Here is a 23,506-nt window from a genome sequence, read left to right on the forward strand (position 1 = left end):
CCTCCTGAGATGCTCATTGAAGATTTGATGGGAAGGGCTGAGCCCTCATGAAAGCCTGGTTGTGGAGAACACATCAGGCTATCACAAATTTGGAGACACACTCCAGCGAGTATTGCAGGACTGCATCCACCCCCCACTGACCCCCCCAGCACCACCCTCCAGCTCCCACGCAATCCCAGCAGAGAGCCGGTGTTTCCGAAGGATGATAGTGTAATCCATGACATTCCTGGTGACAGTATGGCTCTCGTTGTCCAGTGGTTGAGTAAGGTGTGGAATTAATGAGCCAAATGTAGACCATGCTCCTTGTCACCAAATATCCAACCTCTGGTTTGTTGTGGGGCCTCAATATGGCAGGAACAGCTGACTGGCACAGGGTGAAAGCGTCACCATTCTCGCCAGTGAGTTTATGGTGTAGGCATGTTTCAAGCAGGTCTTGGTTATGGTGCAGTCATCCATTGAGGCATTGTAGCAGCACAAACTGATCAAATTGAAAAATGAAGGAAATTTGCCTACCTCCGACCAAGCGCAGTGTAAGGCACAATGTAAATTAGTAATCCCACAATCAATTTGTTCAATCTATGCCATGCCGTAGGCTGCATTTGATCTGAAGTGGGGATTATAAGGTAATCCACTCAATACTTTCCCAAACATGGAGGGATTGTTCACAGTGCTGTGAAGAGACCTGCTTTTCTCAGTTAGATCTGACAAATGCCTATCCACGACTTGAGTTAGATGATGAGTTTAAGTCATATCGGTCAGGATTTTCTGGTCGCGGGTGGGCTCGGCGGGTGTGAGTGGGAGCGGCCGGGAACTGCCGGTGATCGAGCCCTGACCGCGACTTCATGCTGGCTGGCCAATTAAGAACTGCCTCAGAGATCTGAAGATTTTAAAAATAAAAAATAAAGAAATTAGAAATGTTAAAAAGACGTCCCCTCATGTAGCTCTGTCACGTGAGCAGGGACATGTTAGAAATGAGTTTGAAAAGATTTAATTCTTTTTTTTTTAAACACTGGTTGAAACCTCGTCCCGCCCATGGATGAGATTTCACCAAAAATGCAAAGGCTGCTTGGCATTTTCACCTGCCCACCAACCAAACGGTTGGATGGGTAGCGAAAAATTCCAATCAATTAGCTCATTAAGGGCCTTAAGGCCACTTAATTGTCAGTGGAAATCTCCTGCGTGCGCCTGCCAATTGAAATATCGCGCAAGTGCGTGCTGATGTCGGGACATTCACCCAATGTCATCGTGCGACATTTTACGCTCATTCGGCTCGCGCGCACGCCCACCCAACAAGCCAAAAATTCTGCCCATAGGTCTATTTTAGTTTCTCAGGCTGTCATTTGGTGTTTCTTCAGTCCCTGGAATTTTCCAAGGGGCGATGAACCAAATTTTGCAAGGAATTCAGGGGGTAGTGTGCTATTTGGATGACGTATTTATTTCATTTCTAAACAGGCAGATCCTTGGTGACAGGCTGGAAAAGGACATTTTGGAACAGCATGGAGTTCAAGTGAAGGCACACAACTGTGAAATGTTTCAAAACTCTCTTGGAGTATTTTGGTCACAGTGTAAACAAACTTGGGTTACATCCTATCAAAAGTAAAGTTCGAGCAATAAGAAATGTGCCACACCCTGAAAATATCTCTGAGCCTAGTGAATTACCACAGTAAATTCATACCAAATTTGCCAACTTTATTGCATCGATTGAATAAAAGTGCGACTATATTGACAAAATGCACACTTTACTTAATCTCAATTCCAAATTTGTATCCAAACGACCTGCCACCAAACATAACAGCATAGCTCTGCCCGAAAGCAAGTTAGAAAAACGTTTGTTAGACTTGTGTGAGTAACGAGCTGCCTTGTGGTGTATATGATAGAATTAATCTTCATTACATCCAAGTATGCACAGGCTGCCCAAGACATACTAAAGTGATGTCCCATTATGCCCTATCTTATCTATGACTGGTTCTGCACAATATGAATTGTCCAAATGGCTAAGATGCTACAACCATTTTTAATGAGTATTTCACATACACGGTGAAGGATTCCTTCACTTTCGCAAAGACTATTAGCGACTTGCACATCAACAGTAATGCCATGTTTATATGTGCTTGTTCAATGTGAGCCTATTCACTAATGTGCCGCTCAAGGAAGCCATACGCATTTGTGCTGCATGACTATACCATGGCAGTCTATATGCGCTGCCATATTCTGAACCTGTTTTTATTGAATTTATAAGTACAGTTGAATTCAACTTAATGACACCACATATGCTCAAATAGCTGGTGTTGCCAGGATTAGCCACTAGGCTCAGCTCTTGTTAACATTTACATTGGTTTCCAAGAGAAACGTGCTTTCGAAGGAATGAGCCCTAACCTCCTACTCCGAGCATACTTCCGATATGTAGATGATATTTTTTGCAATATTTGAATCTGCACCTGCATGTCAGAATTTCCATACACACCATAATGTGCTCCATCCCGTGCTCAAATTCTCCTTTGAAATGGAGAAGTCTAACAAGTTCCCCCCTTTCCTCAATGCGTTAATTGAGAAATCTGCTAAAGGGTTCTCTACTACTCCAATTGGGATTCCTATGGATCAACTCAATACAAGATTGGCCTCATTGGCAATTTCGTAAATCAGGCCCGAACCATTTGCTCACCATGCAAGCTTGACACCTAAATAAGACATATCAAAGCTATTCTGTGTGATGATGGCTAGCCCAACCAGATCATTGTTTGCTATGTATTGTGCATACACATAAATGGGCCAACGGCTGTCACTTTTGGATCTGAAAAGTGCCCAGTCTACCTTACTTTACCCTTCCATGGTAATTTATCTCAAAAAATTTAAGCAACAGGTGAAGCCAGCTGTTTCACACTGCTACTATGCAGTGGCAACATAAGTAGTGTGTTCCATTAACAGGATGCTGCCATCAGCCAAAAAGATGTTCTGCCTAACACAAAAATTAGTAATGTGGTACAGGTACCCGACTCCTTATCCAGCATCCCAAAATCTGGAAGGGCCCAGAAACTGGTGCCCTGAGTAGCAATTTTAAAAAATCCCTTTTATTCTTTATTTGCCATTTTTAAATGTTTTATAAGTACATGCTAGGTCTAGGAACCAAAATCCGTAAAATCCCTAAATCTGGCAATGGTCTGGTCCAGAACTTCCTGGATACAGGGTCCGGTACTTTTATATGAGTTTTGGTGCAGGTGCAATGCCTGGAATATGCCAATGGCTAGTAGATCATATCAAACAGCACGTCCTTTCAGATATACACAATGGGCAGAGTACTGACCATACTCAACCAACCTGTGCTTGCAAAACTGAGAACATTATGTCTAATGCTAGTTGTGATTCCATGAATGGACAGAATTTGCTGAACAACCCTGAGTGTACTAAGAAGAACACTACTAACCCATTTAAGGTTATCAGTTTGGCTCGCAATGTAGCTCACTTACACTTGCTAGAAGCTACATATATTCATATGTAGGGGCCTATCCTCTAAAGGCAAAAGGAATATGCATAAATTGCACCTTTTTGGAATAAACAAAAGCATGTGGGATAATAGCTCCCTGGTGCATTCGCCATGGTAACATTTCAACCAATCAGAGTTGACTTGTCAACCAATCAGTACTGCTTTTCTCATGTAGTATAAATTGTTGTTTCCTTGAAATTTGACCTTCTTGTGTCTGTCTAGATGAGTGCAAGATGAAAAGCTTTGACAGCATGTCTATTTTTTCAGCAATGCTCAAGTTCTGTATTACCAAGTGACTATTTGAAACCATCGATTTTATGGGTACAGAACATCGTATTAAGGGTCAATTTTTGGGACCAACATTCTGGGTCCTAAGGACATCTGAAGGACATCTATCCTGCTATGGATTTGGGCCATTTTTCAGGTGGTTCGGGCAAATGCATAAAACAGGCTGTAACATGTTTGCATATATTAATGAGGAGCCTAATGCCGGTTTTAGAAATTCTCTGGGAAATTGGTCTGTCTTGAGTTCAGCAGGAGCTAGAATGCTCTACTCAGGTTGTCCAGGAATGGATGTAGCTTGCAGCTGGGTCGCTCACCCACATGATTGAAATGAAACCCAATTTCTGGGGAGCCTCAGCCCTCAAAGTGTTTGTCTGCATTGGCTATGTACCCATGTATGGGCCTTAACTAATTTATAAATTTTACCTTTCATTTAAAGTAAATCAGCAGAGATTAGTTATACACTTCTTCATGTTTGGATTAGAAAAGAAGAGCTGAAAGTTGATCTACTTACTTGAAATAGAAGAAAATAGCCAGGGAAATCAATAGTGATATAATTGACAGTGTGTGACCCACAACAGCCATATAGTAAAGGATGCGTGCCATCTGGTAAGAGCAAAAGATAACATTACTTACATTGGAAAAGCAATGCAACTGCAGAACCAACATCTTTTTAAGAAGTATCTAGCATTCATTCTCCAAGTATTATTCCTGAATTTCATTGAAAATTTGAAGTTTACAAATATGCAATTGAAACAATTATAAAAAGTTGCATTGGTGTGATAATTTTCAAAAATCTTGATATTTCCTAGAATCATTATCTACATTTAATATTATGTAAGTGACTGGGTCAAAATGTTTGTTCACAAAGTACTATAACATGTTTAAATGTTCTTTGTGGCACTCATCACATATGAGCATTTGTTCAAGTTAACCTACTTTATTCTTGAGGTTATATTTGAATTTTGTTAAAGAGCCAACTTTACTTCAATTTTAATAATGAAAGGAGTCATACCTTTATACCACAGCTTTCTTTTAAAGGAAGCAAACAAAAGCTGTTGGTTCTAATGGATAGAGGGATGCCAACTAAGAATCTGAGATGATAATGGGGCTGATTTACATTATTTCCTCAATCACATGGGGCCAAAGTATTAAAGACATGGAAAAAGAGAAACCAGAAGAAACTTGCTGAGCAGAATTTTGCCAAAAGGTAAGTGACCACCGTTTCAAAATGAACAAAGGATACATTATCAGGGTCAATTTTGCCCTCCCCCCCTTCATTTCGCCTCATTCAGACACTAAACTGGCACAGTGCTTCTGAAGTGCACTATGTCTGCTAACATCTCTCTGTTGTTGATTTCATTATTCTGGGCAAATGTGGTCCAGGACCACTTAAGTACCTCAGTTGGCCTCCAGACAAGAAAGCCACCCCAGACTTAATCAGGAGAGGCGAGAATGTGGCGGGGTTTCCACCCTGCACCCTCTCACCTGATCACACAGTGCTACCACACCCCCCCACACCCAACACCCACCCCATCTCCATACTCTCCTCCAGAGGGGTGGGAGGAGGGCATTAAATTCTGACCTTGGAGGCTGAGTTAAAGGTGGGTGAGACCTACCTTTATTTTATAATCTGTGAATTTATTACAAAATGTATAGTTGGACCAAGTTCGATTGGTTTCCGGATGTTTAAACCAGTTCCCAGTTTCATCACAGTATTTTGTAGCTTTTTCTAGAAAGAAGATAAGTCTATTTCAGCAATTATTCCATTTTACAAACAAACAGAAACAAACACAACTAGACCACAGAGTCTACTCCTGATAATCCAAAGTTGTTCGTATAGAAAGAAAATTGAATTATCCAATTATTTGAATTTAGCATTGTAACTATGACAACAAGTTGGCAACTTGATGCTAAAAGTTTCCCCACCATTAATGTTAGGCTGACTGGCCTGCAGTTGACAGGTTTACCCCTCTGCACTTTTTTAAATAGAGATGTAACCTTTGCTCTCTCTAGTTCCCTGGTACCTACCACCACCACAAGCACTGCCTCACCCACCACTCCCAAAATCTAATGAAAATTAGAGGACTGCGGCCAGAGTTTCCACTCTAACTTTTCTCAGTAATTTAGGAATCATCCCATCTGGGCCGGATGACTTCTCTATTTAGAGGACTAGCAAACTTTTCAATGCTTCCTTTTTATCATTGTTATTATCCCAGCAATTATTCCTATCGCTTCTTCCTTTATTGCTGCATTGACAGCATCATCTTCTCTATCAAAGACACTTGAAAGTGCTAATTAGCTGTGCACTCTGTCTACATAAGAATGGTACATAATTGGGCCAGCCCTTCTTTTAACTATCCATTTACTACTGACACAGCATGCTGTCCTCTTTTGATAAAAAATTCCTCCTGAGATTGAAGGGTAGTTTCAACAGAAAGAAGAAAAATATGGCAGAAAAGAGAGCTCAGCTAATTCATCCCCACTAATTCGCCATGGGAAAGTGGCAGCAGTTACAGCATCAAGAAATCAAAGGACATCTAACTTTATAAAATGGAATGGTGGATGCTGGGCAATGGGACAATGTGCTCCTTAAGGTATCAGCAAAAGAATGGGTTTTATTGATGTCAGTTTTTCTAAATTTTCCACCTTAATAATTGCAAATAAATAAACAGGAATTAAAGCAATTCAGATCCAATTTGCCTTGATAGATAAAATAATAGATACTGACACAACTTTTATCGGCAACTCTGCAGCAGTAGAAAAGGAAGCCAAGAGCATTAGCTGTAACATCATGCACAGCAGACCAGCTAACTTCACTGGCCTAGTTAACATATATATAATAGACTCTTTCAGCAAGTATGAATTATTTATGTACTCAGCCGTGAAGATCTAATTGGATTATTATGCAAGACCAGCTTTCTGCTGTAGTTTAGCTCATGAGTCAACGTTCTCCAGTACTATTTGAATTATGCATTCATTCAAAAAAAGTTAGTGATATATAGTAGAATCCAGCTCACTATCAGGAAAGCTCCCTCCAATCACTATAATTATGAACACTGGAAATTGCAGACTGGAGAAAGAAGGGTCTTTTTGGTTGCATCAGCAAATCTTCAACAACAATTTGCATTTATTTAATATGTTTAACATAGAAAACAGTTCAGGGATACTTCACAAGAGTGTAGTCAGACAATAGTCAAAATCTAGTTAAAGAAGTCAAAGGAAGGGTGTCCAACAGATTGGTTAAAAAAGTGGATTTTAAGGAGTGTCTTAAAGGAGGACATGGAGGTGGAGAGGCAAGGAGGTTTAGGAAGAAAACGCCAAAGTGTGGGATCAAGACAGCTATAGCCATAACTGCAAATAGTGGGTAAAGTGAATGGGGAATGCACAATTGGTCAGAGATTCTCAGATTGCTGTAAGGATGGAGAGCTTTATGGAGATAGTAAGAAGCGAGGCTATGCAAGGATTTGAACTCAAGATTAAGAAGTTTGAGTTTGAGGCATTGGGAGACTGGGAGCCAGAGTAGATCAGGAAGCACAGGAGTGATGGGTGAGTGGACTTGAGGAGCAACAAGGCTGATCTAGTAGTGGTAATTGTTTAGAATACATTTCTAGCAGCTGTTATGATCTCAGTAGAGACCTGTAACGATTTTAAGAATCTTAAAACCCAGGTATTTACTAAAAGAACGAAGCCACAAGGTTCACAATTTAAAACAAAATCATTCTTCTACACAAAATCAAAGAACATAAATACTAATAACTACACACTCTCTTAAGTAATCATTTATGTTAAAGAGATTAAAAGTACAGTGAACCATAGTTACCTTTACCTTAAACTGAACTTCCTAACTCAGCTTTCCTTCTACCCTCATTTGACTTATAGCCCCAAAACTCAAGTCAGGAACTTATCAGAAAATGGAAGACTAATCACTTGGGGCAGAATTGTCTATACCGCTGGTGTCTAGTGTGCTTGGCAGCGTGAGCGGACAATATAGCGAGAAGGCCCAGAAATCGGATTCATGATGTTGTGAAACCAGTTTCAATCATCTGCTCAGCCTATTGATGGCAAGCCTCACGTAAACTAATGAGCACTTTAGTGGACTGCAGAACTGCTGGACAACTGGGCATGTTGTGCAATCTCCTTGCTAAAGCTGGCCGTGGAGCAGTCAATGGTGTAGACGCTCACAGCCCCTTGCAATGTCATCATCCCAATTTGGACCAGTCTCCCTCTTGGTTCAAGCAAACAGTGCAGCCATGCTATGCAGGTTAGGAGAATGCCCGCACCTGAGCTAAGAGCACAGCATTCAGTCCAATGGGCAAGTTTGCCGCCATTCAGTCAGGTGGAGTGGGGTGGAAGTGATTGGGGTTTCGGGCAGCCAAGCAGCGCTCTAAACACCAGCCATTCAATTGGTGGTCAGCACTCTCTGGGATTTGTTAAGGGGCCTTCAGACTTAACCAAGACAGGTTCTTAGTACACCCATGCTAACCCATGCATCTCTCTCTCTGTCATCCTGCAGAAGGAGCACATCTAAAGCATAGAGCCCAGTAAACTAGCTGTATGCTTGGTGGCATACAGAGAGAGGAGACAATGGAGAAGAGAGTGACAGAGAGGTCTAGCTACATCCTCAGGAAGAAGGGGCGTCTGGGACTCCTGCACATGCTGCTGAAAAGCCACAGCGAGCTGTCATTGGTCTGCGCCTAGGTAGACCCAGGGTCTATAGATGCTACCTTCATTCCTACAAATGACTGACAACCAGTGTTGCTGAAAACTGTGCATGTCTGTCTCGGGAACTGGTCTATCACATCTACCAGTTACTGCAGGATTTGGTGTCGCGGGGACATGGAGAGCATCCACTGCCAGTGGATGTGAAAGTGACCACGGTGCTCAATTTTTATGCCAGTGTCTCATTTCAGAGCTCCACAGGTGACCTCTGTGGGATATCACAAGCCTCCACCCACAAATGCATCCATGAAGACACGGATGCCATCTTCGCAAGGGCACACAACTTTTCTGCATTTTTCCCGGGACCAAGAGAGCCAGGATGCAAGAGCAATTTGATTTGCATAAATCTAGGGTTTACCACAGGTGTAGGATGCAATTGACTGCACTCACGTGGTCCTCAGACCTCCATCGCAACAAGGGATCAACTATGTCAACCGCAAGGGCTTCTATTCATTGAATGGGCTAAAGGATCCAGGTTGCACGCTTTATTCAGGGTAACTGAGTAACCGAGGGACAGAGATCATTGTTGGAATAAACACTTGCTCTTTATTTGCAAACTAAATTCAGCAGCTAAATTTGTGTGCTCAGAACTTAACACTCTGTCTTCACTCTTTAGTGTCTAACTCAAAATATTTCAGACCTGAACCAAAACTGCTTACATCTTTCTGTTTATATTGTTATGACTGGTCCCCAGCTGAGGTCCCCCAATTTATTATGATCCTGGATGAGATACCCCAAATTCTTATGCTCCCAGGTGAGGATGGATGAACTGGCTCCCCTTCCTTATTCAACCCCCTCAGTTGGTCGCAACAAGCTTAATTTAAAATGGATCTCTCTCCTCATGGATACCTTTTCCCAGTCCAAATGTATTTATGTTTTAGAAGGAGCCAATTTAACCAGGCTTTCTTGAGTCAAAGGAAGAGGAAGTTTATTAGTTAATAAAAAGCCAAGAAAAAAAACACACACATATACACAGTTTAGAAATGAGAAATTGTATCCAAAAATTAAAGTTAAAAAATATATACACATCAGTCTTTGGCTTGTCCATGAGGAGTAGATGGTGAAACATTGTAGCCATGAAGTTGGATGATTCCGGTAGAGCTGACTTTGGCAGTTGAGCAGTTGGTTTGCAGGCACTTAGACTGCAGGTAAGCTGAAGGAATTGTCCTGTTTCCTTTTTGACTATGGCTTGCCTCCAGCAACAGACAGAGACTTTTTTTTTACTTGAAAGCTGCAGGGATGCTGAGTTGATGTTCTTCAAATGTGACCTTCACAGCACACACCAGCAAGACAGAACTAGCACAACAGAACTAGCACACCAGAACTAGCACACCAGAACTAGCACACAAAGGTTAGGTTTGCAGCTGGCTTTTTAACCCATTTTCTTCTGTATTCCTGGAAAGCAAAAATAAACACATCTTTCACCAAGAATCTGCTTTTGTTGAACTCAGATCATGTCCACATTCTGAGATATAGCTCAACAGGAGATGGTTTTTGCTGAGATGATAATCAGTCTCCATTGTCTCCACAGCCACAAGAGATTAGATTTCAGGTTTTTGCATTGTATCTCTTGCTTTGAAGTTTCTCAATCTGAAGTACGTGTTGACACCTTTTTTAGATGCGGCATTCCATTCTCTCTGGGCTAGTCGGTCAAGTGTAATCCACATAGGAATTTTCAAGCACGTGGTCACTTTGCAATTTCAGCCGGCTTTTGCTTGTATGTCCTTTTCAAAAAAACACATGTCTTCCTCAAAAAGTTCAATATGCCTGTAAGTAATTTGAGCTGTGATCCTCTGTCATGGCACTAAAGGATTACAACATCAGTCAGTCAGTAAAGGATTACAACGTGTCCATTTTTACACGCTTTTTTTTATCCTTTCCAGCCAGGTTTGCTGGGCCTTGGGAAACTGAGCAGGTAAAAGATGGCTAGAAGAGCTATATGCACACTACAAGTATTTACAGAACTGCTAATGGGCCAAATGGAGTCTTTCCTTCAGGCCCAAAAAACATAGCTGCTTTCCTCCCCAAGATTCCCCAACCCACCACCTCCATGATGCTTCACCCTCCTTGAAGTCACCCCGTGATATGTTCTATCTCGTGAACTCTCACTAGTATCGGCCCCTGCCCAAAAGCTCTTTTCCCTTCTTCATGATCCCCCACCACTCCCATTCCCACCATAATCTCTTCCTACCTCCTCCTTGCTCTTTGTTGCTCGGCTATAGCTTTGTGCCATAGGTTATCAAGTCCAGCAGACTTGCAGCCAGTGAATCATGTTGGCTGCTCGGCTGGAAACCTGATGAAAATAATGAAAATTCATCCTATTTCTGCAAATGACTGGGAATCCCATAGTTCTGGCCTTTCCATCCAGAATACTTCTCTCTCCATTGCTCACTCCCCATAAATATCTGGGCCAATGCATCCAAGTCTGGCCCTTATTTGTGGCCTTTCTGCTGATTTCCCATCAAAATTATGTAGGGCCGCCTGTGACTTGTGCTTTGTGCCAACATACAAATTAGGAACAGTAGTAGGTCATTCAGCCCCTTCAACCTGCTCCGCTATTCATTAAGATGGCTGATCTGATTGCAGCCTCAACACCACATTCCGCCCACCTCCTGATAACCTTCAACACCCTCGTTAGTCATGAATCTATCTACTTGTGCATTAATATTATGTAATGACCCTGCCTCCATCACTCTCTGGAGAAGTAGGTCATTCAGCCCCGTCAGCCTGCTCTGCCATTCACATAATCACAGAATTACAAAATCACAGTTTAGAAGAGACCCTTCAGTCCATCGGGTCTGCACCGACACGTGAGAAACACCTGACCTACCTACCTAATCCCATCTACCAGCACTTGGCCCATAGCCTTGAATGTTATGATATGCCAAGTGCTCATCCAGGTACTTTTTAAAGGATGTGAGGCAACCTGCCTCCACCACCCTCCCTGGCAGTGCATTCCAGACCGTCACCACCCTCTAGATAAAAAGTTTTTCCTCACATCCCCTCCCTAAACCTCCTGCCCCTCACCCTGAACTTAGGCCCCCTTGTGACTGACTCTTCAACTAAGGGGAACAGCTGCTCTCTATCCACCCTGACAATGCCCCTCATAATCTTGTACATCTCGATCAGGTCACCCCTCAGTCTTCTCTGCTCCAACAAAAACAACCCAAGTCTATCCAACCTCTCTTCATAACTTAAATGTTTCATCTCAGGCAACATCCTGGTGAATCTCCTCTGCACCCCCTCCAGTGCAATCACATCCTTCCTATAATGTGGCGACCAGAACTGCACACAGTACTCCAGCTGTGGCCTCACCAAGGTTCTGTACAACTCCAACATGACCTCCCTACTTTTGTAATCTATGCCTCGATTGATAAAGGCAAGTGTCCCATATGCCTTTTTCACCACCCTACTAACATGCCCCTCCGCCTTCAGAGATCTATGGACACACACGCCAAGGTCCCTTTGTTCCTCAGAACTTCCTAATGCCATGCCGTTCATTGAAAACTTCCTTGTCAAATTTCTCCTTCCAAAGTGTATCACCTCACTAAGATGGCTGATCTTACATCTCAACACCACATTCCGTCCACCCCCCGATAACCTTTGATGCCCTTGTTAGTCATGAACCTATCTACTTCTGCATTAAAATTATGCAGTGACTCTGCCTCTAGTGAAGCGAGTTCTAAAGATTCTGAGAGAAAAACATTCTTCTCATCTCAATCTGAAGTGGGGACCCCTTATTTTTAACTGTACCCCCTAGTTCCAGCCTCTTCCACAAGGGGAAACATCCTTTCAGCATCTACCCTGTGAACTCCACTCAGGATCTTATATGTTACAGTAAGATCACCTCTCAAACTTTCAAACCCCAATGCATATAGGCCCAGCCTATCCAACCTTGCCTCATAAGATAATACCCCATCCCAAGGACCACTCAAGTGAAGATAAAGGCAAAATATTGCGAATGCTGGAAATCTGAAACAAGAATAAAAAATGCTGGAAAAACTCAGCAGGTGTGACAGCATCTGTGGAGAGAAAGACAGAGTTAACGTAAAGTGAACCTTTTCTGAACTGTTTCTAACACATTTATATCCATTCTTAAATAAGGAGACCAAAACTTTTCACAGTACTCCAGATGTGATCTCACCAATGCCCTGTACAACTGTAGCAAAATAGCTGTACCTTTATATTTCATTTCCCTTGCAATTAACAACAACATTCCATTTGCCTTCCTAAATACTTGCATACTAATGTTTTGTGATTCATTTACCAGGTTTAAGATTTTGATAATGCTACTGATTTTTAGGGTTATACGTTGCTCTGAAGTAACATTTATGGATTTTATCTTGACCACCTTTTAAGCAGTTCAGTTTGAATTTCTGCTAGTGCAACAATTAGCAGTTAAGGCAGCTGTTTGTGAGGAAATGGTGTTGATGACTTAATTACTTCAAAGGTATCGTAAATCTGGGTTCAAGGAATTATATTTGTTTTAATTACGCTGTGCAATTTAGGACTTCTTTGTAGCTTTGAAGAAATAACTAAAAGGTTTGAGCTCAGCAGCTCGAACTGAGTATGATACTTTATCTTTAAACAAAACCGTGTATTATTAGATTTAATTGATTAACCAAATCTGTTGGGCAGAACATCTGTATATTGGATAAAAAACCTTAATTTCCTGACATTATGGTAGGAACTGTGATTAACATCTGTTCTTAATGGCTTTAATATCCATGGGACTTGGGTTAAAATATGTTGATGTGAATGTTTATGATGGGTTGTATTATTGATAAGAGGATGTAACATTGTTTGTATCTGATCTGTACCTACAAGAATGAGTCATTTGTTCACAATGGAATGTATCTCTGGGGCCTTGGGAATAAGAGATGGATATTTATCTTCAGTCTATATGACTCTAGTTACAGAGGTGGGTGATACCAGATGACCCTCACCCTAAGCCAATGAGAGAGGCTAATTTGGACTATTTACAAATACGGGATGGGGAACAGTCATAAGTAGGGATAAAATTTGTAAAATTAAAGTCTTCAGTGACACAGTTTTACCATGGCATCTGTGGTATGATTCTTCTGAGTTCAACATATCATCACTTTAGAGACAGAAGAAGAAAGCCATTGCCTGTGCTGGCAACACCTGAGTTATCCTAGGGCCTTGAGGGATAACAACCAATGATCTTCTCATCACTGCTTTTGTTAAATATATGTTACACCTTGCTTAATGAATTCTACTTGATTCATAAATACTAGCTATTCATAACTTGCTAGGTCAGGCACAACTAAGGACCTCATTGTTGTAAGTTAAGAATTCTGAACTTAGATATTTTAAGCAAAATGGTTTTATACCTCAAAACCATTAAACTTGGTGATGCCAATGTGGGGCCAGACATTACAAAAGGCTTAAACTGAATGAGTGATTGTGACATTGAGTGGAACCTTGGTCCAATTAGTCTGATCAACTTTTCTGATTCGGGGATGGGAACCCTTAAGGCTAGGGACCCACTAGGCCAGGGAATAAGATGTCATTTAAAATACAAGGTAAAAATTTGTACAGAAATAGAGGAGTAATGTCAGAGTAAAAGAGGAAAATATTTCGTGTTTTTTTAACCTTCCATGAAAAGCTGGTCAGGATGCATAATGTTGATGATGTCAAGGTATTACTGAATGCATTTACTACCTGTTCAGACTCTGAGGTGAGAGTTCTCTTCAACAGTGTTTTGACATTCATTCAGAGCAGAGTAGAGCAAATAGAGTTAAAGGGCAACCAAGCATTTAAGCTGATCAGTTGTGGAGCTGTAGCTATTTTTTGTGTACGAAGAGGTGAAAGAGATAAAAGGAAATTTGGGGTTAAAGAAAATGCTTAGGAGAAAGTAAGTTCAGAGACTTACAGTGAAGATATAATGCTGTGTAAAAAGGAAAATTTGTGGGTGAGTAAGTTTCTGTTTGTATATTTTACTGAAATGTCCGGTTTGATTTTCCTTTTGTGTCTGCAAGCCAGTGTCTAGTGTCTGCGTTACTGAATTAAATTGATTAACCCTCTGCAGTCTGGTTTTGTATGTTGTTTTAAAGTTGTTGGCTGTTATAGTTGTATTTTAAATTGCTTTAAGTGAAGAGAAGGATAAGTTAACATAAATTAAGGAGATTGGATGTTTAAGTTGTTAAAGCAATTGCTTTGTTCTGGCAAGAGAAAGAGAGGGATGGAGAGAGAGTAAGACATATTTCTAGGGAGATAATGAGTAATGACACATGGGAGCAGAGAAAATGTGAGCTTTGTCGCTTTGATTGTTCTTGTAAACCTCCCCCCAACCCCAAGACTGCGAAATGTTGTTTAGGTTTACTAGCTGAAACTTTTTGCAGTAACAAATGTTTTCTTGTGAGAATTCACTTTTGCTTTAGTTTTATTTATAGTGTTTGAAGAAAGAAGAATCAAAGTGACAGATGTAATTTATCTTCTTTGTTTTCCTTCTTTTAAAAACATGCTATTTTATTGTTTTGACTTACATTTCAAGATTGAATGAAAGCAAAGTTGGATGCTGTGGAAATGGTGTGAATATGGGAAGCTTCTGGTCTGTGTGCAATAAAGAACCTGTGTGGATTTTGTGTGTTTCAAGTTTTAATGTACTTTTCTTTCCAAAATTGTAATTTTGCGGCAGTAGTTTCAACACTTTGAATTAAAATAAATGAGAATTGTGAGCTGGATTAAAAGGGAAGTGTAATGGTGAATATTTTAAATTATGTTGCTGGCCACAATCATTGCTCAAGCATATATTATGAACAGCATTTGGGAACTTGACTCTGAACATAATTCTCAAAGAGAAAGAGAATTTTTTTTATTTTAAATAATATCAATTGGAATTTGAAAACAGTTTGAGTTTGGGATAATCCCAGGTGCTCTTAGTTCAAACTGTCAAAAAAGTAAAGAGAATTTGGAGGAAAAAAGGATCTAAAATCTTGAAATTCAGAAGAGCAGTTTAAAGTTTTCTTTGTTTAAGAGAAACCCTATCATTCTTTGTCCTTGGTTATTTTTTAAATGGGAAGGTGGTGATGTCATTACATCCATTTGCAAACTTTTGCTCTGCCCTTTTTCAAGCTGGAAGGGAGTTAACCTTTCTGCTAGCAGTTTAGCTCACCACACAAACTCTAGTTTGCTGAATGAAAATTTATATATATTGGAGATTATGAATTTTAAATTTCTAATTTGATAGATATATCTGGACTGAATTAACTCATTTGGCTCCAAGCCACATCAATCTTATGTACCTTGTGTTTTTTAAATAGTTGGACCATGTAATTACAGACAGCAAGCAACTTTAGCAGCTTCAAGAATTTAAGAATGTTTATAACAGTATGGTGATAATTTGGACCGAAGGCTTTACCTTTTTAAAAAAAAGAGTTAGCCTTAACTCATTCAGACTATTTATTGTCATTAGTTATTGTTTGTTATCTTCGGGTCGGGTGCGCAGAGTCAGGTGATTTCCCGGCTCAGTGCACCCGACCTTTAAAAATGGCCCCCCGCAGGTGGGATTTTCAGTCGGGTAGAGCAGGCTAAAACACGAGTCAGGACAGGCAACCCCAGAATGAATCTGCAGGCTGCCGGGCCCTGAGATGAGCTGGGTGCAAGGCCTGCCTCTGTGACCTGGCACTGTGTTTAAATATATAAAAAATAATAATACAAAATACATCCCTACAGACCTCACCTTCCTCAGCCCCTACACATACTCCCTATGCCCAACCCATGCCAAGTTATGCCAATCCATGGCCCCCACACCAACTTAGTACCAACACATGTCAACCATGCCCCCCACCATTCTTTGGCCTTACCTCTTCCATGCCAACCCACCACCTGGACAGTTCCTTGACAGGTTTGACACTTCCTAGGTAGCTTTGACAGATTTGACACTTTTTGAATAGCTTTGACAGGTTTGGCGTGTCCTGGATAGCTTGGACAGATTTGACAATAGGACAGTGCCTTAACATTTCCTTGACAGTGGCACAGCTTCTGGACAGTTGAATATCTCCAGGACATTGGTCTGTTCCTGGATAGCAGGATAGTTCCTGATAGCTGGATGCCTCTTTTAGAGGTTGACAGTTCCAATGAGTTTGTGCGTAAAAAGTGCATAATCATGTTCACTTTTAACAATCCCAAAGCATGCCTTATGTCTCCCAAGGATGTCTCTGAACTCTATCCAATGGGATACCCTGGCTATTCATAAATACCAAGTTTAGGGCACCTCTAACCTGTTCTAATCCACATGCTCCGGATTCCATACTCCTATCCTTCCAAAATCCCACGTCAGTGGAGGCAGCTGGTAATTATTATGGTAAATCGCACATGCGCAAACCCTGGATCAACTCCAATCTTGCCCCCATGAAAATGGGAAATGTTGGTTTCGGGGGTGGGACTTATAAATTTTGGCCATTTCTTGAATTTTCTCCAATACAGAGAGGCTCTCCATCATTGTGAAAATCCGTGTCAAGGGCTGGGATTTTCTGGTCCTACCTGTGGTGGGAATCATCATGGGTGGGACCGCAAAATCCAGACCAAAGTGTTTGCACTTAGTGGCAGACAATTGCAAAACACCTGTAGATACTACTGTTTCTGATAAATTGATTTTAGAACCACCAAGCCTGTAAATAACTCAGCCTGACTGGCAGCATCTGTGGAGAGAAAGACAGAGTTAACATTTTGAGTCCTTATGACTCTGAAGAAGAGTTTTCATGTAGGGATTTAAAAAGTTTAATAAAGTTTTAGTGTAATATATGAACATGTCCCATCTCATGTGACATTGTCAATGAGAGGGACATGTTAAGGAATTTCTTTTCTATTTTTAATGTTTTTAAAAGTGTAAGCGATCTCCCTGAGGCAGCACTTAGCCTCAGGGAGATGTGCGCTCTTTTTGTGCGCATGCACGAAAGAGTACACTCTCGCTTTTGGGGAACCCCCCTACCCCGCCCACACAGGAAGTGCCTAGCGCTTCCCGCCGGACGTCACACTGGGTGGACCTTAATTGGCCTGCCCACGTAAAATGGCTACGGGGCCCGCTTCTCCAGCGGGGATCAGCTCCCCACCCGCCAGAGATTGGGTCAGGCCCGCCCACCCGACAGGCAGAAAATTCTGCCCACTGAGTTTTTCCAGCAATTTTTGTTCTTATTTCAGATTCCCAGCATCCACAGTATTTTGTTTTTATTAAGCCTGTAAATAATATTTGCTGGTATTGAAACTGATAAAGTAAATTGATAGGAGTTGCTATTCAATGAACTCAAATGTAAGGGGATATATTAATTTTAATTTTCAAACAAAATGCTAATGAAAAGACAGTCTGGGTGGTTTCGAGTATCAAGGATGAAGCTATTTTTTGGTTGAAGAGGGATAAATTGAACATATTGTCGGCCAATGATGTCACTATTTGAATTTGGGATAACTTATATAAAAAACCATATCAGTATGTTTTTTGGTGGGTTACCCATGACGAGTAAGATGTTATCCAAAGTAAAGATGCATAATTAGTTGTTTTAATTCTATGCATTTATATGCTAATAGTTTAGGAATTAACAGCACTCCTAAAAAAGAATAAGGACTGTTATATGCTCATGAGTGAGGTGATCTGCAGATGGGAAGATAGTGTTTAATCTAGAGAGTGTTAGTGAAATAGTGAAAATAGAATATTTTCACCATCAGTAGTGATCTGGGATTGTGGAATGGAAACTGAAATTTTAGGAGAGGAAAAGAATGTAAAATTTGTGCAGAACATGCTACTCATGAACTAGGAGAAAGAGTGCTCAAGAAGAATGATGAGGTACTTGAGGAGTAAGTTTTTGCCCTAAAGAGAACTGTTCTTTTTAAATAATTTAAGTGGTCCTCAGAAGAATTCATGAGTGGGCTTAATGACACTGAAGTGATCATCATTCAGTTAGATTTAACGCCATTATGGAAAAGGTTAAAGATAGATCGAGAGCAAATGTGCTCAATTGAGGAAAGGCTGTGATGTTGTTTAACAAAAGTAGACTTTAAACAGCTACTTGAAGGTTAATCAGTGTCAGAGCAGTGGGAGACATTCAAGGATGAGATAAAGAGTGTTCAGAAAAATAATATTCCCACAAAAAAGAAAGGTGAGACCTTTGATTTTCGATTCCTCTAGATGTCAAGGAACATACAGAACAGGATAAGGCGAAAAAATCAAAATGTCGTCAGATACCGAGAGCTCAGAACTGCAGAAAGCCTAAGGGAGTATAGAAAGTGCAGGGGTGAAATTAAAAGAAAGCTAGGAGAGGGGGATGAAAAAAAATATTGACAAAATAAAATTGAGGAAAACCTGAAAAGGTGCCCTATGTGTGGAGGTACAAGGCATGTGACATGATTCTTCATGAATGCATTGCACCTATCTCGACAAAAGAAGAGCATGAAGCAGACACTGTAGTTAATGAGGGGGAATGTGAAATGTTGGACTGAGTAATTATAGGCCAGCCAGCCTAACCTCTGTGGTGGGCATTTTATTGGAAACATTTCTGAAGGCAAGAAAATACACTACAAATGGTAGAATTTTGAGAAGTGTGGAGGAACAGAGGGGCCTTGGAGTACATATCCATGCTGAATGAAGCAGAATAGGCAAATAAGGTGATTAAAAGGCATATGGGATAATTTCCTTTAGCCAGGGTAGAGAATATAATAGCAGTGAGATTATGCTAGGACGGTATAAAACATTATTTAGATCACAACCAGAGTACTGTGTATAGTCCTGGTCGCCATATTACAGGAAGGATGTGATTGCACTAGAGAGGGTACAGAGGAGATTAATGATGTTGTTCCCAGAAATAGAGAATTTTAGCTATGGGGAACAATTGGTAGGCTGGGATTGTTTTCATTGGAATTATGGATGCAGAGGGGAGATATAACTGAGGTGTATAAAATTATGAGGAGCCTAGATTGAATGGATAGGAAGGAATTATTGCCCTTAGCAGAGAACCAGGTGGTATAGATTTAAAGGAATTAGTAGTAAGAGTAGAGGGGAGTAAAGAAGGTTTTTTTTTTCACCCAGAAGCTTGTGGGAGTTGGAACTTGCTGTCTGACTGGATGGTAGAGGCAGATATCCTCAGCACATTTAAAAAGTAACAAAAACAAAAAACGCTGGAAAAACTGAGCAGGTCTAACAGTGTCTGTAGAGAGAGAAACAGAGTTAATGTATAACTTCTTAAGAGCTCTGAATGGACTTGAAACGTTATCTCTATTTCTCTCTCCACAGATGCTGTTAGACCAGCTCTGTTTCTCCAGCATTTTCTGCTTTTGTTTCAGATTTCCAACATCTGCAGTATTTTGCTTTTACAATTAAAAAGTAGTTGGCTGACAGGGGCTGAAGGTGGTTACTTCTGTGCTGTAAATTTCTATAATGTTATGATTCTACAATCAATCACAGGCACTGCCATCTTTGCTTTGCTCTGACGTTGCAAGCCTGGTTGTAAAAGGGAGCATAGTTCTAGGAGCACCTCCTTCACAAGGTTCAGACAATGCACATGCTTTTCCTGACTTATCCAAGAGGAATAAACAGCTCGGGACAGTATTCCTATTTCCCAGTTCTACTGGTGCTCCATGTTAAGGTATACAAAACCAGTTTGGACCAGTATTCTTATTTCTCAGTTTTTACCCCTTTTTCCTTGTAAGTAGGTGGAGGTTAGAGACATGTTTTCAGAAGAACTTTTATGGATCAGGTCTACTGACAAGAGCCCTTCTATCCCCCTCCTCCTTTTGTGAGTAGCTTGTCCTCTTCTTTGCTGCCTCTGCTCCATCTCCCTCTCGTGCTTCAGACCAAGGGGAATTGCAACTATAGCACCCAAGGGAGCAAATGGTCTGAACAAAATCCTTGCAGTCATAACCAAGGCCTTCCCCACATGCAGCACCCACTCTCTGTCAACTTCTTCAAACTACCCAGCACTTCCATAAACTTCTACAAAGCCAGTAGAGATTAATCAGCAACTAAGTTCCATTTGTTGATGAGTCCTTTTAAAAGCCCTGGTGGAGGGGGTCCTTCCTGCTGCTGAACACATGATGAGCTGTGAGACGTTATGAGAAGATGCAACTGGGGGGGTGAGGTTGAAAATGGTGGCACTGGTCTCAAATCAGCATTCCACCATGACTGACAACACGAGCTGCTGTGGTGGCCTAGGCAACTACGGGGAACCCATTTAGTGCTAAAAGGGTTAATGGGAAAATTGAATTATATGCCTAGGCCTGAGAGAAAAATATTGCAACCTTGAGAACAATACCATCTTGTCTGACCACAGTTGTAGGATGAGCCCTGAGACATTCCATTTTTATTCTTTCTCAGACCAAATGTAATCAGGATCATGATAAGCATTTGTGTAAGCGCAACATCTGTTGTGCTGGGAATGAAAATTTACTGAAATATGGATTAGTCAGTTAACTTATGCCAATAAGCAGATAGGTTTGTGCGAAATTTACTGATTGGCTGTAAAAATGCTTTTAACAGGTCTGCGTGTATTCTACTATGAGACGGTACAATAACTTTCGTTGTGTTGTCTCCCTTGTGCACAAGTAATCAATGGGGTTTCTAAGTGCTAAATGATGCCTTGGTGTGATTAATCTCCAACAGTTCTTGGAGGTTCCACCAAGATGACTAACCCTTAGGGTTGGGTCACAGAGCACGAGAGTTAGAACCTCACAGTTCAAGGACTCTTCAGTCTGCGGCAGCCTAATTTGGGCTTCTGGGGTTCGTTGACCTGCGATCTGCCTTCGCCTGCCTGTGGCTGACTCTTAGGGTAAGTCATCTATTTAAGTGTTTAGGAGATTAGTTGTTGCAGTCCAGGACCGCTTTGGCCAGAATATACTTAGGGTTGGAGCCCTGGAGTTTAGTTTTAGAATATACTTGGGATTGGAGCCACCAGAGTTTAGGTTTAGTTTTAGTATATACTAGGGGTTGGAGACCCTAGAGTTTAGGTTTAGTTTTAATATATACTCAGGGTTGGAGCCCCTGGAGTTTAGGTTTAGTTTTAGTATTTTCTTGGAGTTGGAGCCCCTGGAGTTTAGATTTAGTTTTAGTGTATATTTGAGGTCGGAGCCCCTGGAGTTGGTACTGAGTGTGTGGGCGCGTGTTTGCGACTCGGGGTCCAGGACCTCTTGAGCGTGTGAGTGGACTGATTGGTGAAAGTACCTTAGTAGTAAATTGGGGGTCAAGGACCCACCAAGGACTGGCCTTTTGCATTTTTTTTTAGTTAGTTATTAGATAGAAAATGGGTAACATGGCATCAAAGAAACCCCAGGATCCTCTTCAAAGGGAACCCCAAATGCTTATATGTATGTCCATTATGGACCTGAAGGTGTCCAATATATTTCTGAATGGGGTAATTGGACCCAAGGTAAGGGAGAGAGCTTCCCATCGGATGGAACTTTTAATCGGGATAGAATTGAGCGCTTAGCATATGTTTTAAAGGAAGTAGAGAAGTCGGGTAAGAAGAAAGTGGGTTGGTCTGGGTATGTCCAGTGGAAGGACGAAACACAGCGGCGGGCAGATGAGTCGAGGAAAAGGAGTGAGAATGTGAGAAAAAGCAAAAGCAAATTAATCATAAAGAGAAATCCAGGATCCTGGTTGCGCAGCCCCCAGCCCCCAGCACCCCTGTTGTCCAATGATGAGCTCAGCGATCGGGACTGGCCTGTCTATCAGTCCCCTTGCCCTTATGATCATGAACAGGTTCCACCCCCGGCTGCAGCTGCCCTGCCAGCTCCGCCGCCTCCAAAGGGCATGTCTGAACCTGATAGTACTACCGGTGTACGAACCCGATCCCGCTCCCAACGGAGACGGAACTCGGATCCAGCCCTCCCAATCGACTGTTTGCCCTCCGGTGCTGGGACGCAGATGCCAATGAGAACATACCCTAATCCTGCAGGAGGTCAGATGCAAGTCTACCATCCATGGGCACCTTCCGAATTATGAGCAATTGTTGAATCCACCCCCGACCCTAAAGAGGGAGTTGAGAAGTTTGCACAGAAACTCAAAATTCTCCGTAAATGTCATAACCCCAAATGTGATGATATAGATATGGTTCTTGATACTTGTCTGGGTACCCAGCATTGGCGACCAATTCGGGAAAACTGTGAGTGGCCACTGCCTGGCCCTGACCCTCTTACTGCGGATCAGGAGACACAACTCTGGCAGCGCATTTGTGCAGCCATGCGGAAGGCTTTCCCTGACGTAGTTGATTGGCACAGTGCAAAAACCCGACGAGGATGTTTGTGATTATGTTGAACGATTTCGTACTATTTTTGTAAAATGTTCTGGTGTTAATCCTCAGGGTTCTGTTCCGGCTCTTGTTAATGCTCTTGTACAGGGATTGCAGCCTGATCTTAAGAAAGCCTTTACCCTTACTTGCATTGGCTGGGAAGGTAAGGACAATCTTCAAGAAATTATTAGCACCCTCCAACATTGTGAGCGCCAATTGATCCGATGCCAGAAACCCCCAAATAAGGGGACAATGGCACCGATCCAGCAGCACCAATAGCAGCACCTCCAGTGGCGACACTTCTGCCACTGTTGCCTCCGTTGCCTCCGCATGCAGCTCCTCTCGCAGTGTCCGTGCTGGCACTGGCCCCTGTATTTTACGCTGCCCCTCAATTAGCTTCTCAGCTGCCCAACTTTTATAATTCCAACCCCAACCTGTTATATAGTCTTGGAATATGTGGCAGCCTAATTGGCACCAGGGTGCCCAGGGGAATCGATGACAAGGAAGAGGGAGAGGCCACCAGGTGGGACCAAAAGGAGGCGGCCACATGACTTGTTTTAACTGTGGCCAGGAGGGTTATTGGGCCTGTACCTGCCCTCGGCTACCTGCAGTTCCACCACAGGCAGCACCTCAGCAGGCGCTGGCCCCGGCTCCTCAACCGATCCCTTACTCTGCCCCTCAAACGATCCCCTACTCGGTAGCTAACCCATTTGGGGGTTCAACACAATAGGGTCGCCACACCCTTTTACCTCTCATTACCATTGAGGAACCCACTATCCCTTTG

At 41.8% G+C, this 23,506-nt stretch overlaps 1 protein-coding gene across 1 annotated transcript in view; it reads right to left on the bottom strand.

Annotated features, from left to right (window-relative positions):
- calcr (calcitonin receptor) overlaps positions 1–23,506 on the bottom strand; it is a 403,965-nt gene that overhangs the window by 174,522 nt on the left and 205,937 nt on the right. Inside the window, exons 8-9 of the mRNA XM_041184474.1 lie at positions 5,383–5,495; positions 4,278–4,369 (exon numbers count right to left, since the gene is read on the bottom strand). Coding sequence (XP_041040408.1) covers positions 4,278–4,369; positions 5,383–5,495 — 205 coding nt within the window. The remainder of the gene's footprint in view (positions 1–4,277; positions 4,370–5,382; positions 5,496–23,506) is intronic.

The sequence above is a fragment of the Carcharodon carcharias genome, chromosome 3 (assembly GCF_017639515.1).
Source record: "Carcharodon carcharias isolate sCarCar2 chromosome 3, sCarCar2.pri, whole genome shotgun sequence".
In the NCBI taxonomy this organism is placed as follows: Eukaryota; Metazoa; Chordata; class Chondrichthyes; order Lamniformes; family Lamnidae; genus Carcharodon; species Carcharodon carcharias.